The sequence below is a fragment of the Nycticebus coucang genome, chromosome 5 (assembly GCF_027406575.1).
Source record: "Nycticebus coucang isolate mNycCou1 chromosome 5, mNycCou1.pri, whole genome shotgun sequence".
Lineage (NCBI taxonomy): Eukaryota > Metazoa > Chordata > Mammalia > Primates > Lorisidae > Nycticebus > Nycticebus coucang.
In genome coordinates this window covers 41,466,364-41,482,901 of record NC_069784.1, presented here as the reverse complement: position 1 = coordinate 41,482,901, position 16,538 = coordinate 41,466,364, and the positions used below count along the sequence as shown (strand labels likewise).

The window sequence follows — 16,538 nt, the reverse complement described above, 5'->3', positions numbered from 1 at the left end:
TCTGTCCATAAGTACTCTCATTGTCCACATTGCACAGCAGAGCTCTCTGAACCTCTTCTGGTTCTGAGTGCTGCCTGACATATGAATCACTGTTGAAATAAACTCTATTAGATTTGTTTTGTCTAAGGGCTTCCTTTTAAGGGAAGTTACAACAAACACAAATAATGTTTGTGCTGTGTCAGGCACAGCTCAAAAGATTTAACCATCATATCTGAGAGGTAGTTATTCTTATTATTATTCCCATTTTACAAATGAGAAAACTGGGGCACAGAGAAGGTATATAATGTGCCCAAGGTTACACAGATAGTAGGTTAGTGACAAATCAGTGTGTGTGAACTCAGGAAGTCTGACTCCAGATTGTGTTCTTAATTACTCTTCTGCTTCTCAAGAACTCAGTTACCATGGAAAGCAAAGCACTGACCCAGAGTTCAGAAGCCAGAGAGGCACCCTGAGCATGGTCTATCTTGTAGTGAGAAAATCTGAGCACTGGAGTGGCATTCAGTGTGATTAAGCCGTTAGTATCCACCAGGGATTGCCACTCCCATACTTTGGTATGTACCCTGTATGTCCAGAGCTTGTTTCATAAGGGGATATTCAAAGCAGCTGTGAAACATGTCTCCTAGTATTCACACCCTCTGTCCCTTTGGATCATGTAGCCATCTGTAATCCATAGACATGCTGGTACCACTACATTCTGAGATTCAATCTACTTGGCAAACTTTTCTGCAAGGGGCCAGACAGTAAATATCTCAGGTTTTACAAGGTGTACTTGTCTCTGTTGCCATGTTTCATCTCTGCCATTGTAAAGTGAAAGCAGCCACAGATATTATGTAAACAAACTGAGTGTGACTGTGTTCCTATAAGGTTTTATTTATAAAGACAGGCAGTGTGCTTGTTTGACCTATGGGTCAGAGTTTGCTGACACTTGCTTTGTACGGTTTTACTGTGGCCTCTTCCATTTGCACCCTTCCCCCACCAGGTAAGGAGACTGCAGGGCTTAGGGGTACATCCACCTAGAGCGCTCATCCATCTCCTAAACTATGATCCAGATTCCCAGGATTCCTGTCCAATAGCCTGCAGAGCCTGAACAGGCTTTTATTTTTTTTTTCTCCTGGGACCATCATCCTTAAGGGTAGACCACAAATACTGGTATGCACATGCTTAGCCCAGAGATTCTGTGTGTATGTGTTGGAGTGAGGGTAGGATGTAGATGATGCTTGAATGTAAAATCTGAGTTGTCCACAAGTATGACAATGAAGCCCCTGATCTGCAAGACAAAGCTGAACGTAGGAAGAGAAGAGATTGTCTGTGTGCTGGGAGCTGAGGGCGTGTGCTGAGGGCATGTGCTGACATGTTTTGGTATGGAATTCCAAGGAGTCTGAGAATTCTAAATCTTCAGATTCTGATCTTGTAGTTGTTGTGAAGTCATATTTGTTAACATGTAGGCATAAGTCACTTATCAACATATGATATGCAGGCCTCCATTTGTATACTATCCCTGGACCCCACAAATAGTAGAAGCAGGACAGCCTGATACCACAGATCCAGGACTGTACAAATGAGGACACATTTACTGTAGCAAAATGAGGGTTTTTTTTTTTTATTGTGTTTCAGGGCAATAAGTCAACAGCTGCAGAAAAACAAAGATGAGCCCAGTGCAAGGTCTGAGAGAAAGTCAGGGAAGGCTTATAAGAGAGAGATCTGGAGACCAGCCTGGTAAGGGGAATCCCACACAAGAATTCCCACAGAGGGTGCAGGCCCCAGGCAGCAAGGTCACTTTGCCTGCTCCTTGGTAAGTTATGCCTGGAAGTAAAAGGAGCACTGTTTCAAAGCCCAACTCAGTAAACTGAGACCTGAGTCAAGTTACTAAATCATGGATGCTCAGACCTAGACTATAGCCACTATGATTGGGCAGCAATCCAACAAACAGTTCTGGGCCCTTCTCTAGGAGCACAGCCAGTCCTTTTCAGTTTGTCTGTCTCCAGTGAGCCCCAGTCCCCTGCTCCTCCATTCCCTCTCCTTGAACCAATAAACTTCAGCATGGCTAGTTAGCAAGAGCCTTTACTTGCACATGAGAATGTGCATTGTACTTAGGGACCCTGGAGTCCAAGGTTGGAGTGGCAGCAAGGCCAATGGCCTTCAATGTAGTAGGGAGGCTTATCAATAATAACTTTATTATTTACCAAAGGTCTAGACTAAGATGAGCTGTCAATGAACTTAATGAGGGAGCCTACTAATGACTGAGATTGGATTTATCATTAGGTCAGTGGGTTGAAGACATAAAGTCAGATTTATTGAGACTTGGAAAATCAAAACAGGCTGATGTTTTCGTAACCAGAATTTTGGTGGAGTTAATATTTATCCCTACTATACATGCAAAGAAAGCCCTTCTAAGCTCACACTGTGTTCAATAAATGGTAGCCAAAATTTATTATTATTATTTTGAAAGTCTATGGGTAGCCTTCCAAAAGGGTAGAACCAGTCAAGAAAACATGGCAGAAGATCCAAAGGAACACGAGAAAGGATCAGTTCAAATATGTAAAGATGATCTTCCACAATCTCTCGCACCCTTTTCTGTCCAGCTTTCTGCCCACTCCCAGCCCCAGCCTTGGACTTTGTTACCTTCATAGGGAACCAAGGCTTTTCTTGACTGCCTGGACAAGGGGGTAGGGGCCCTGGCTGCAGGATTTGCCAGTGAAGTCATCCATGTCAATAGACCAGATCATGGCCCCTCCCAGGTTTAAATTCTTTAAGAACTGAACCTGTGGGAGACATAGAAGGACACACAGAGATTGAAAGAGGTCCTTAAGTGCTGATTAGCAAGTCAAATTCAGACAAGTGTTTGAGTTTAGAACACAACGGCAGACCTACTGGTTTTATGGAGACTCCTTGAAGGGAAAGGTTGCTCAGGTAGAGAGAGCACCACCCACCTTTAGCCACCTCTGACTATAGTCCCTAGGGTTACAACATTTGACATACAGCATTCTTGGAGGCTGTGAAAACTCCCCAGGATAAGGGAAGAAACTTGGATGCCCTTCGTGAGATAAGTGTCCTGGTTTGTAAATTATGCTCATGCCTCCTTCTGGCCCTAGTACTGAAAGGCACACTGTTGCCTTCAGTTGTCTTACTAAAGTCTGAGAACTAGTAGTCTCAGAAATCTGGAGCCTCTGCCGGGAGCAGTGGCTCACACCTGGAATCCTAGTATTCAGGGAGACCAAGGCCAGTGGATTACCCGAGCTCACAGGTTCAAGACCAGCCTGAGCAAGAGGGAGACCCTATCTCTAAAAATAGCAGGCATTGTGGCAGGCCCCTATAGTCCCAGCTACTTGGGAGGTTGAGACAAGAGAATCACTTGAGCCCAAAGGTTGAGGTTGCTGTGAGATATGATGCCATGGCACTCTACTGAGGGTGACAAAATGAGACTCTGTCTCAAAAGAAAAAAAAAAAAAGAAATCTGGAGCCTCCTGAAAGGGACTGAAAGAGTGAAAAGGACTGAAGAGTTTGTCCTGAGTTAATGGAGAAGGTGGATAACCTACATAGGCACCAATATCTCCTTTATTCCCTTTCCTTCTCCATGGTCCTCCCTTCTCACCACTCCTCACTTCATTTATTTTTAATTCTTTCTTTCATACTTTCCACCTCCCCTGCCTGTTTGACAGGTGTTCACAAGTATGGCTTAGAGTCACCACTAGACTTGGGCTACAGAGGCCACTGGATCCCATCCTAGAGTTGGGACCCCAGAAGCTTCTCTCTTTCAACATAAAATATTTTACCTCCATTCCCCACCCAAAGAAGTGTCCCCCTGTCCTGGAGGTCTTGCCTACCTACCTTGGCCTGCACACTCTCCACATCATCGTAGCCCACCCACTGGTTCCCCTTGACTGCATAGGGAACCTGCTGGTCCTGGAGCCTTGTGATCTTGGCTTGTTGTAGGAACTGGCAGATCTGATGAGGGAAAGGGGAGCAAGAGGGTCAGTGATGAGCTCTTCTCAAAACCTAATGAGTACAAAGGATAGGTAAGCTACTAGAGGTTGGGGGGAAATGTCAGAACCCTTATCCCAAGAATCAGACAGTGAGAGAAATGAGCCCATAGACTGTACAGAGTGGGTGGCCCAAAGTGAAGCAACAGGAACCCCTCATGCTAAGGCTTTCTCAGGAGGAGCCACAGCATCTAGAAGTCAGACAGAAAGATTTGAGTTCCAGACCACATGCCAGCACCAGCCAATAAAACTTCCCTTTTCTTCATTTGAAAAATGGAAATAACAATTATAATGCCTCCTACGTTCCTATCTTACAGTATTGTTGTTAGGAACAAATAACTAATATCTGTTAAAAAATTCTTTTGAAAACAGCAAAGCACTCTACAAACATGAAGTCTAATGACCGTCATCATCCTTCCAGGTTTGTAGTGTATTGCCACTTCAATCCCATTATTTCCCTTCTGTCCCTCCCATTCCCAAAGGTGCTCTGTCCTGAGATTCCCTCCCCTCACTTCTATTACCAGTTACTTTCTCTTTTTGTTAGTACAGTAAAAGCTGCTAAAAATGAGAAATCTTGAAGGAGAAAATAGTGATTTCAACATCACATAGCCAATTCATTTTGGATTATTTACTCTTTTTTGGATGATCTACCCTCATGCTTACTTCAAAGAAACTGGAAAATAAAAGTTGAATATTTAAGCAAATATCAACTCATTAAATCTCTAATGCCTAGAGAGATGAACAGAACAATTAAACTTTCCATGTGATGGGAGTATGCATATCTAATGATTTCCATTAAAATCCTCCCAGCAGGTTCTAAGCAATGACTGCTCTTATCCCTCACTATTGACCTAGAACTATCTAAGGAAAGGTCATCTTCTCTCCCCCTTCCAATATGTCAGGCTCTTTGAGACTCAATGAGGACTCTCATAATGACCTGTGCCCATTTATTCTTGTTAACTGAATTGATGGTGTGCTAATCATTTCTGTGTATGAGGTTAGGGAGAAAACTGAACATTGCATCAATCTGATACCTCTTGTGGGTACCAAGTCACTCGGCATTGGCTCAGGGCATGCCCACACTCACAATAAGAGGTCAAGAGGGCATGCCCACACTCACAATAAGAGGTCAAGCAAGAACTCCAAGGGGAGACCAGAATATAGGATAATATTCTTTTCTCTACCTGAGTAAATGCCTATCCATCATCCCAAACCCAGCACAAATATTTCCTTTTCCATGTTGCCCATCTCTGATCTCATGTCTCTCTGTATCACTCATTGGTCACTTAACCACATTTTGTTCTGCAATAGCTCTGTGATTTCATTAAATATTATACCTACCTTCTTTTTAAACTCTCATTTAACTAGTTATATTTAGATTCTATATTCTTTCTACATTGACAGTAAACACTTTGAAGCAAAGATGAATAATTACTTATTTCTAGCTCTCATGGTACACAGGATTTAGAATGTGGAAGTGACTTAAGAGTTTCTATCAGTTGAATTATTGTCAGATTTCTAGTTTCTCCTGTGTTTAAAAAAAAAAATCCCCCAGATTGAGGATAAGAGAGAAATGATGGTTTAACCAGATGAACAACTTTAATTTTTATCCCTGTGATCTATCTAATTTCTGGACAGAATAGAACACATTTGACCACTCGCTCTTTTTTGAAATGTACACTTCTCTAAGCTCTTTGGCACAGGATTGTTTGGGCTCCTTCTACCCCTCTTGTCATTCCTTGTCAGTTTCCTGTGCTCCCCTTCCTCTACGTATACCTTCAGGTGCATGAGGTCCTTGGGTTTGTCTTGGGCCAAATTCACTTTTCACTATACACTTGACCTCTCATTGTAAGTGTGGGCATGCCCTGAACCTATGCTGGGTGACTTGGAATCATCCTTACGCTAAAATTTTCAAGTCTACCTCTCTAATGCAGACTGGCCTCCTGTGATCCAAACCTATACAGTCAACCTTTCTCTTGTTATCTGTATGTCCCACAGGCTCTTCCTACTCAGAAAGTGCAAACTGATCTCATGAGCAGGGCCAATACCTACTCCACTTTCCCTCCTGTCTTCTCTATCTCAGTAAATGACATTGCTATCCAATTGATTGCTCAGGTCAGGAACCTGGTGCACTCTCCCTTTTTCAATCTCTCATTCCCTCCTCTACCCATCCCAATTCCTGGCCAACTCCATCTCCCCCGATGCATATCTTGCTTCATCTAGGAAGCATTCTCTGACCACCCCCTCCCATGCCAGAGTTGGGAGCCTCTCTTATGTGTCCCACTTGTAGTCTGTTCTTCCTCCCCCCTCACAACAACCAACACAATCTACCATTGCCAGATGGAAGATTAAACCTCTACCTAGACAGGGCAGGCTGCTGAGGGCACAGGGAAGTTCCAGGTACCTCATAATAGGCCAGGAAGCCTGGAGACTTGGTGATGGAGCCAGCAGCTCCAGGACCAGATGCGGGGGCCCCCACAGCAGATTCTGCAGAGGCCAGTGTGAAGGAGTGTCCATACATGGGGATGCCCATGACCACCTTCTCTTGGGGCATTCCTTTATGTATCCAGTATCCCACAGCATATTCCTACAGAGGAAAGACAGAGTGAGGCCTAGAGCATGAGGAAAGAAAGGTGTCTGCCCCTTTTTAGCCTCCATCTGAACAGAGGTGACCTCTTGATTTCTTTTCCACATCTGAGCACAAACAGTCCTACTGGGACACAACTGTTTGTTCTAATGCACTTAATGGTCTTTAGACTCATTCAGCTTTTTCTAATTTGGGAAAGAGATGGACAATGGATCACAAAACAAATAAGGCAAGGGACCTAGGAAACATGAAATCAAAGTTATCTTTCTTTCTCCTTTGAATCAATTGCCTATGGAATTTGTCTATGCTATGGCTAATTGTGCTTACTGACAAAGGTGACTGTCAGACTCCTGGTGTGTGAGGCTTCACAATGACCTTGGACCCAATGAGACAGATTGGGAGGTTAAGAGGCCAGCTTTGGCCTTTCTGCCTTCCAGAACAAAACAGGAGGTTGGAGAAGATAAGGATATATCTCCTCATCTTTACAGAAATCCTACAGAACAAAGGTAAAAGGGCAACTGTTACAACTCAGCCATATGGAGTCCAAGAAAACCCCAAAGTAGAAATCAGGAGATCTAGCTTTGAATTATCTAGTTTTGTGACTTCAAGCGTGAAGGCCTAGAAACCTGCAATGGGGCAATACTTTTTTCTCCCCCAATTTTAGGAATACACGTTCATATACATGTACCAGAACAACACCAACAATATTTTTTTTCTTGGACTTTCCTTTTTTTTTTTTTTGCAGTTTTTGGCTGGGGCTGGACTTGAATCCATCACCTCTGGCATATGGGGCAGCGCCCTACTCCTTAGAGCCATTGGCGCCACCTTCTTGGACTTTCCATTTCTCACCACCTTTTCAGGGCCTTCACATCACATGACCTTAAGCAGTCATGGAAATCTGCCCTACTTGTTTCATCTTCTATGAAATGAAATGATGCTTCTTGCCCAGAAAATCTCATGGTGTTGTTTTGAAGATCTATTTGATAAGGAATGGGGATGGATGCAGAAAGGTACAAATTCTGTACACCTATGTGGGTGCTAAGAAATGTATGGAAGATAGAGACTCCAGAGAAATCTTGGATTGGGGATACCCAGGGCATATCAACTACCAGGTACTATTTTATTAGTGCCTGGTCAAAGCATTTCCCCTATACTCACTAGGCCCCAGGATTACCAGAGTCCTTCTTGGGTACATAGCCCTTCCCCAGGACAAGACAGAAGTAACTCTCAGTGGTGGACTCTCCCCAGTCCCTCCCCTACCAGTGCTCTACACTTCCCCTGCACCACTCACCACATTGTAGTAAGAGCTTGACTTTCTATCCTGCTGCCCCTTTCTCAGAGGGCTGTTGTGGCCAGTGACAAGGGGCTTTTCCCAAGGTCCATGGAAGTCAAAGGACAAGAGGTTGATGAAATCCAGTTCTCTAAAGTGCCAAAAGCAAAGGAAAAGATTCCATGATGGCAAATGGTTGAAACAACTGTCAGTAATTGTGTTGGGCTTTGAATGCTTTGAATGCTATTAGGAGGATTAAACATCCCTGTGACAAACTTGTTCCTGGCTGAGTGGTTTAGGGTTAGGGCAGTGGCCTTCCCTCCCTCCCATTTCCCTTCATCCCTTAGACATATTGACACATATTATTTGCATGGACTGGGTGGGAAGCAGAGGGAAGGAGGAGGTGCTCTGAAGTACTCACTTTGCCAGTTTCTCAATCTGATAGCTGTTATCAATCATCTGCCTCCCTGCAGATACACCTGCAGTCAAGAGAAGCCTTTCTTTGCTGGAGTTTATGACCTCCTTCTGAAAGGCTTCTGCTAACTCCTATGAAAAACAAGGAAACAAGATGTCAGATTCCCCTTCCCGAGTACAGTGCTAAGCACCTAGCCTGGGATCTATGAAGTTTTTAGAACCACATTAGGTGGCAGAGATCAACTCTTTCCTCTCCATCCCACATGGGGATGCTTAATACCTCAATCTGCTCCACAGTGAGCCTCCACATTAGGCAGGCTCACTGTACCCAGGGAAAAACTACCTGTGTTCCCTCCAGATAGATTTTTGGTTTTACCTGATCTATGAGACAATCTCAGTACCCAGGAAATTCTATAGCCCATACTTTATTGTACAGATGTTGTTTTATTTTGGTGGTATTCATTATGCAAGAGAGCTCCACTGTTTGATGTTGTTCCGCCCTAAACTAAGAACAGGGGCTGTTCCCCCTCACCAGGGGCTTCTGAAAGGCAGGGGCTGTGTCTTCCAAGCAGACTCAATCTCTCCCTTTCACTCTTCTGGTATGGCTGTGGGTTCTGTGTGTTAGAGGCATGGGGTATACATGTACCATAGTCTGGCTTACATGAATCAGCACAGTGAATTGAGCATTTTCTTTTCGATCTGGGTAGATCCAGCTTACATCCAGCCCATCAAAGTTATGGTTCCTCAGAAACAGGAGTACAGAGTTAATAAATTCCAAGCGTGATGCTGAAGAATCAACCATGGGATGGAACCTAGGAAGAAGCAATAAAAGTGTTTTTTTTGGAAAGAACAAACAATATCCATAAACAACACATTTTTCAGAGAAATCTTGAAGTAGTCTTCCCCTCCCTAATAGTTGCTCTCTGTCTGTCCTAACCCCTGGCCCTTTTTGAAGCACATGGGAAGAAGGATTGTTGAGCCAGAAAATTGATAAAGGCAGGTAAAAAAAGATTGGGGTCTCTGTAGACTTCACTTGGTTTTATGGAGCCTCCTTTGACAAAGATTCTTGCCTTGGCCGAACTTTTGATGGGCTCTGCTAGCCTTCTTTTCAACTAGACTTTGACCTTGGTTCATCTTTGCAAAATTCAATTTTAACAAGAATCTCACTGTTAGTTTAGCAACCTGCCTACCCTTGGTATCTGATAACTCTCAGTAACTTATCAAATTCCTCACTCCCCACCACCCCAGGTGTTTGCTGGTGATTCTGCCAAGCATTTATCAAGAATCCTGTTGAGTAAGTTTAGCAAGACTCTCCCTAGACCTAATGCTTCCTCTTAGTAATATAGCCCCCTAATTTCTCGACCTGCTGGTTGGCTATATGTCCCCACTTGCCTTTGCTGCATTTGGAATTGAACCCAGTATTATACTGAGGTGTCTTTTCCCCTATGGAAATAGTTCCTGAATAAAATATACTTTTACTACTTTAAAAAACATCCAGCTTTGGTTTTCTTTAACACTTTACACCCTTGGAAAAACAGTGTCCAATGAGGTGGGCATAGTGATGGTAAGAGATCTGGGTTCAAGCCCCAGGTCAGAGTCCTTTCTGGTGGTCACTTTGTCATTAACCAGCTCTCTGGGCTCTGGTATGGCCCCCCTCTAAGTTGGGACTGAAGATGCCAATCCTGCTTCATGTGCCTCCAAATGATCATACTTAGGAAAGCTCCATAAAAACAGAGCTAGATCCAGTGACTTCATGGTCCCCACACAAGCAATCTAGTCACAAATAGGCACCCAGCTCTTCCCACCTCTTGAAAGCAGCAGCACCTGCACTAGAATTCTTAAGCCATTCTAAGAAGCTGATTCTCAGTTACTCATACCAAGGGTACCAACAGCATTTAAAATTTGAAGCTGTAGATGAGAAATTGGCATTTTCCTGGGGACATATCCTTTGGGTTGTGCCACATCCTACCTCTCACAACATTTCCCACCCCCAGACATACTTAGAGTCTTGAATTCATTTTGTTTCTGTCACTGCTAAATTGAGATTTGGGTTCTTGTATGTATCTCAGCTACACAGTGTAGGAGGTAACAAGAAACTGACCCAGTATCAGAAAACCATGGTAAAAATAGATTTCTAGGTTTTCGCTTGCATTTCAATGTGATTATAATAACTAGAGAGCTGTTGCATCTGAGTCTCTGGGCAGATGCCTCCTGTTTTAGGAAACATGTCCATTCAGTAGAAATGTACTGTAATAATACTGTAATAATTTGCTTCTTAGAAGCAAGTCTCTGTGTTTTACATATTTCAATATTCTGCATAGCACCTGGCACAAAGTCTGGTATTTACCTAGTGATAATAATAATATAACAATGATTTTTGTACCTTTGAGCCCTTACTGCATATCACAGACATTAAATGACTTTCCTGAAATCACTCAGGTTGCAGATTTGTGAAGGGAAATCCAAACTAAATGTGTTTATCTCCAAAGCCCACTTTTAACCACTACACTAGTACACAATAGGTGCACAGTAAGTTGTTTAATTGAGTGAATGGGTGCACACATGTAAGAAGGAATGAATGAAGACATTGTTATTTGAATCAAAACTTAAGCAAGGGTTTGGAAGGAGAATTTGAGAATTAAGAATAGTTGCCATAACTATTCATAGTTGTTCATGATGGGGTTAACATGGAACCAAATAGTTAGGTAGCCAGATCTCTCTTCCTTCTTTGTGTGTGCAGAAATCTACATAGGTCTTCTGCACCTACGTCTTTCCTGTGCCTCCTCCAGCCACAATTGAGAACTGACAAGCTGCATGGGTAAGGTGTACTATCAGACTTCTGTGAAAACTGAATGACTCTGGTGGTTGAGATTAAGACCCCTGAACTTCTAAAAATGTTAGCACTTTAAACTAGAAGAAATTCAAAATTAGATTAACTGTAATTAAAGATGGAAAAATGTATCATTCATCCTTGCATATTTGTATTTATTTGGCTTTTGATGTAAATGGGATATTCTTTTCATGCAAACAGAAAATATAATTTATAATGTATGCTTTGTATCAATAGCTATTTTGTTTTTAAGCAAAGCAGACCTGATTGAGTGTCCTCTGCTGTTCTCCTGGTTCTTGGGCCATCTGGCTGCATAGCCATGACACAGGACATTGCAGTACACTGACTGTTGCAGGCCAACATTGGGGTTTTAAATAGAAATAACCCACCCAAGGTTATTTGGGTTATTTTCAACTGTGACTTTCACAGTTGAAAGTCAAACTTTCAAGTGATTAAAAAAAAAAATTGCACCTCTGAACTAAAATCATCTCCACATAATCTGGAAAGTGAAAAGTATTCATATGAATAATTAAGAGTTTACTGAATATTGTTCATGGCTTAGTTTTTTGCAGGCCTGAAGTGTTTGGGCTTGTGTTAAACTAATGAAGAATTCCTTCAAAGACACCAGAAAACCTAGTGCTATGCCTCTACTTGGGACCAACTCATATCAGTCTTGCCACCTGGCCAAGGAAAGACCTTTAATGTCTAGTTCAATATTTCTTCTCAGAAGGAGAAAAAGTGGCAATGATCAGAAATTATATAGCAAAAAATATATATGCTGGAATGACAATTTTGCTGGCCAAAACAAAAGCAAAATGAATAAACAACAACAAAAGAAAACAATAGAGATGTGGTCTTACCCTTTGGACCCAAACAGGTATCCTCCAATGGACAAGAGAACTTTCAGTTTGGGATTCCTGGAGTGGAAGAACAAGCTTGTTAGGCGTTTTCTGGCTACCAGGGAAATCTTTGATGTTTCTGATGTGAGGAAAATGGACAAGAAGGGACCAGTTTCTTAGAGGGTAAGTCCAGTGAAGGGACAAGGCACTGGTGAGAAGAACAGTTAGGATCAGAATTATACCCAAATATATGAATGAAGGAATAAATGAGACAATAGGTTTGGGGTCCAGTTAAGACTGACTTCCCTCCCCTAAGCCCACCAGGGTGCTTCCCCACTCTCCCCCCACCCTGTCTACTGACTTGGCTTTGACACTGTTGATGGTCCGATAGAGAACAGCATCATTCTTGTCTTTGATGATGATCTTGTTGTTACTGATGCTGGCAAATGAGTAGATGAGGTGAGAACATAGGAACGGGTCAATATTCTCAGGGGTAAATTTTCCTGGTTCCTGCCGATCCTGGGACCAGTTGGTGAAGTAGCAAACCAGCTTGTAGGCAGATCCTGAAGTAGAATGAATAAAGCCCATGAGGCCTTCATGCTGTTGCCTTAGACCCCAGAAAGTCAAAAGTTTCTCCCCAAGACAGACATTGCATTCTTTGCTCATTCAGCCAGAGCCTCTGAGGGTCATTCAGCCGGGGTTCTTAGTGCTGACTCTTGATACGTAGACCTCAGTTAAGAAATACATTAATACAGAGACAGTGAAACACCCACAGAGCACTGAGATTCAATGTGTATGAATGGATGGATGACACAGATCTGTAGAGAAACAGGAGATGCAAATGTTCTGTAAGTGTGGTGTGTGTGTATGTTCACACTTGTGTGCACATTGAGTTTGGAAAGAAGAGAGAGGCTCAAAAAGACAGAACTAGAACAAGGAATTCACAAAGAGATGCGCAAAATGAAAACTAGGAGTCATTAATATGTTAGTTGCAGAATAACTAGAATAATAAAGAAACTACACATAATAATAAAGAAACTACACATGTAACAAGCAGAAACCAAACACCAGAAATGTAAGGAGCCAGCTCAGGAGACTCAGCCAGTAGTGACACGTTGACGGCTTACCTCCTTGGAGAAGCAGCAAGACTGCTAAACCTGCAACAGATGGGTGGAAAGAGAAATCTGTTGTGCCAAGTCTGGTTTTTCTGTCTCAGACGATGGCAGTGAGCACATGGGTGTGCCTATGTACACACTTCTGGGATCTCTGCCCAAAGCTGCTGCAGTGTGTCTTTTTAGGGCTTAAGGTTCCCAGTCTTAAAGTGGCATGGGGTCCCTCCAGCCCGCGGCAGAAACATTTTCCAAACTGAGAATTCCTTTTCTCATTCATTTATGCAACAGTTTTATTAAATCACCTGTTCTTTGCCATGCGTTGTCCAAGTTACTGAGGAAATCAAAATGAAGGTGATGATTTCCCTGTACTCAAGGAGCTCATAGTCTAGTCTGGAATTGAATATAGGCAGGGTGACCCTATAGTTAATTTTCCTTTGAGACCCTTTAGAGAGTGAAAGGAGCATTATTAATAATTTCCCTGGGACATAGCCAGGACCAGACATATCTTGGGCAAATTGAAATGAATGGTCGGCTTGGCGCCTGTGGCTCAAGAGGCTAAGGCACCAGCCACATATACCTGAGCTGACAGGTTCGTATCCAGCCCAGGGCCTGCCAAACAACAATGACGGCTGTAACCAAAAAAAAAATAGCTGGGTGTGGTGGCGGGTGCCTGTAGTCCCAGCTACTTGGGAGGCTGAGGCAAGAGAATTGCTTAAGCCCAGGAGTTGGAGGTTTCTGTGAGCGAAGATGCCATGGCACTCTACCCAGGGTGACAGCTTGAGGCTCTGTCTCAAAAAAAATAAAAAAGAAATGAATGGTCACCCCATGTGTAAGCCAGTAATTCTTAAAACAAGGTGAGGTGAATTGAGAAGCATGAGCTGGCTCTGGCTGTAGCCCGAGCCTCTGCATTTGAGGTCATTCCCAGGGTCTTCTCCACAGGATACTTTCCCTAGGACTGGAGAGATTATTCTCTCTTTAATCCGTCTTCCTATGGGGAAGGAAAAAGGCTCCTGGGTCCCCAAAACTTCACTCAGTGAACAAGACTCCTTGAGCTGTGGTCCCCCTTTAATCTGGGGACATTGTCCACACTAGAGCCTTGAGGGTCTGAAAATAGAAAAAAGGGCAGTTAAGGAGGAAAGAAAGCTCAGGATGACACAGCTGCTGGAGCAGGTGCCTCCCTAGCAGAGCACAGGGCTGGGAAGCAGGCTCTGCTGTTCCCTCCTGGTGATTCACATGTTTTTTTAGGCAGAGGGCAGAGTAGGCAGGAAGCTGGTCTTCCATAAACTCACTGAGTACTCGGAGAAATTCTGATTGCCACATGGGTCAGCCTCCAGGCCTTTCTCCAAGGAGTGGGGTCTCCATAGGTCACCCTCCCAAGGGCCAGGGCTGAGAACTTCAACAGGCAACTTAAAAGGCTCTTGCCAAGTAGGGCACATGTGGCTTGAGAGTATAAGATAGAGTGAAAGAAGTGTGGATGACACAATAAGATGGCTTCTTTCCTCCATCAGACCTTTCCCCTCTCCTCCTGTCAAACCTCCCTTGTTTACCCATAGCCCTACTCCTTTAGCCTCATTCCCACCCTCGTCCAAATTCCCAGCCACCACAAAAACCAGAGTTTGGGATCAGAGCATTGGAAGCTGAAAGAGGGAGTTTAGAAAACATTTAATCCCATAAGCCATTCTGCAGATGAGAAATGTGGGCTCCCTAAAAGTTCTAAAATTTTCCACAAATCAGTCCCTGAAAGGTGTGACTCCCAATAAGAGTCTGTACATCAAGAGACCAAGAAAGCCTGGTCTCCTTCCCATCTTGAGCCCTAGTTCTATTGTGGTTAAGAAGCAGCTCTCTGCTCTCTGTTGTGGGTAAGAAGCTGCTCTCTGCTCTCAGCAGGACTCTGGCCACTCCTGCTTTCTTCCTACGCAGGAAAGATCAGATGGATAGTTGCATTAGCTTGATATTTTTGGAAACTGAGGTGAACACAGAGATTGAAGTCCCAGGAATGGAATAAGATTTCCCACAGGTCTGCATTGCTGCTTGCCCCTCACCATCTTACAGGCTAACTTAGTCCCTGCACACCCGCCTACTCACCTGCCCAGAGAGATGTCTGGTCCATGGTGGTTGTTCCCATGTCCCTGGCCAGCTTTCCCCAGGGTGTATGTGCTCTGAGCCTTTTATGCCCTGAAGTTTCGACAGCCTGTCCTACGGGAAGAAGGAAGCAAGAAGTAGTCCAGGAGATTCTAGGGACTTCCCCTGGAAAATTTGCCTTGTGAAACTTGTGGGCAGTGAAGTTCAAATTTGAGCAATGCCCACTCTTACCTTCCATAAAAGAGCTGCTGTGGAGGCACACATGGGTCATCTAGTCTTTACCTTAAAGGAACTCAGTCCTCAAGAAGGGAAGGAGGTGACACTTGGCTCTGCCTCAGGGAATCTGGCCCTGAGTCCCCCATCCAGGCCCTGTCTCCTTGCCTGCACCTCTCTCTTGCTCACATCTCCTCTGGCCTGCTTATTCTTGGTCATCTGTCAGACAGCTCTTCCATCTCTGTTAGTTCAATCAGCAGCTGCTCCTCACCAGGTCTCTCTAAATGACACCTCCTCTGCAGCCCTTCCTGCTTCTCCTCTGAGCTGACTCATTGGTTCTATTTCTTTTCACACCTTCACATTGTGTTGTGATGTATTGGTGTGTGTGTGTGTCTGCGTCCCCGGCTGGACCATGCAGTTCTCAGTATAAGAACTATGTGGAAAATTAAAAACAAAAATCTCAACAAATGTTTACAAGGGTCTTCCATGAACTTGTTAGAATGGAATTGTGCTCCAGACTCAAAGGCTTGGATTCTTAAGGACTTGCACATTTTCAGTACTTCCTCTGCCTACTTCCTGAGTCTTCCTTTATCAACTGGCTCCTCTGTAGCCTTCTCTGTCCCTCTATTTTCTCACCACACATTACTCCCACCAGCTTTCTCCCAGGCCATGAGGTTCTGGTGTGCCGATTTCCACATACCAGGTGTGAACCACCTGGGAAAGAAAAACGGCCTGGACCCATCTTAAATCCTGCCAAGGAAGGACAGCACAGTGAGACACCAACAGAGACAGTCTGCTGTCTGGAGTGGCTGATGGGATCAGGGGCTGGAAGAAAGTGCCCTGCAGCTGATGACTTGCAGTGTGCACCAGGGAGGGGGTGATTCTGGGGGACCCACAAATTCTGCTAGGAAGGAAAAAGGGAGGCTTAAAACATCCTCAGGTCCTGGAAGCAAGAAGCCCTCTCAGGACCGTATCAGGTAGACAAATACCCTATTCCTTTTGCCACTCCTCTCTCTCCTCTTGGTTTGACCAAAGCTTGTTCAGAAATCATAATAGTAATAGCAAGATGGAAAATGATGAGTGGAAATATAAGGCAAGGGAAGAGAAAAGAAAGACAGCTACAAGCTGCACCCTCCATGGCATGGCTGGAAGAGAATCACATTGTTGAAAATTTCATATGTTGAAATCATGTGTTGAAAATTTCACATTCA

The 16,538-nt window shown here is 43.8% G+C and overlaps 1 protein-coding gene across 2 annotated transcripts; it reads right to left on the bottom strand.

Moving 5' to 3' along the window:
• Positions 1 to 1,569: 1,569 nt before the first annotated feature.
• On the bottom strand, positions 1,570 to 15,550 carry CHI3L2 (chitinase 3 like 2). Of its 2 annotated transcripts, XM_053591899.1 has the most exons (12): positions 15,346 to 15,550; positions 15,118 to 15,228; positions 13,048 to 13,077; positions 12,282 to 12,483; positions 11,942 to 11,998; positions 8,913 to 9,063; positions 8,259 to 8,383; positions 7,859 to 7,988; positions 6,385 to 6,567; positions 3,829 to 3,945; positions 2,623 to 2,762; positions 1,570 to 1,803 (listed from the first exon to the last, which is right to left on the bottom strand). In XM_053591899.1, the coding sequence occupies exons 1-11, from the start codon at positions 15,383 to 15,385 to the stop codon at positions 2,625 to 2,627; spliced, it is 1,284 nt and encodes a 427-aa protein (XP_053447874.1). In that variant the 5' UTR covers positions 15,386 to 15,550; the 3' UTR covers positions 1,570 to 1,803; positions 2,623 to 2,624. The 2 variants fall into 2 exon arrangements, with proteins under 2 accessions (XP_053447874.1, XP_053447875.1); XM_053591900.1 differs by having other exon boundaries at positions 1,570 to 2,762.
• Positions 15,551 to 16,538: the final 988 nt, after the last annotated feature.

What these genes read in the sequence shown, in the direction of transcription:
- CHI3L2 (XM_053591900.1), bottom strand. Translation starts at nt 15,385, where the DNA reads ATGACCCATGTGTGCCTCCACAGCAGCTCTTTTATGGAAG. An exon ending in TACCTGTTTGGGTCCAAAGG is followed by an intron (nt 9,064 to 11,941) that starts GTAAGACCACAT and finishes GCTTCTTCCTAG; the next exon opens with GTTCCATCCCATGGTTGATT. An exon ending in AATTCACTGTGCTGATTCAT is followed by an intron (nt 8,384 to 8,912) that starts GTAAGCCAGACT and finishes TGTTTTTCATAG; the next exon opens with GAGTTAGCAGAAGCCTTTCA.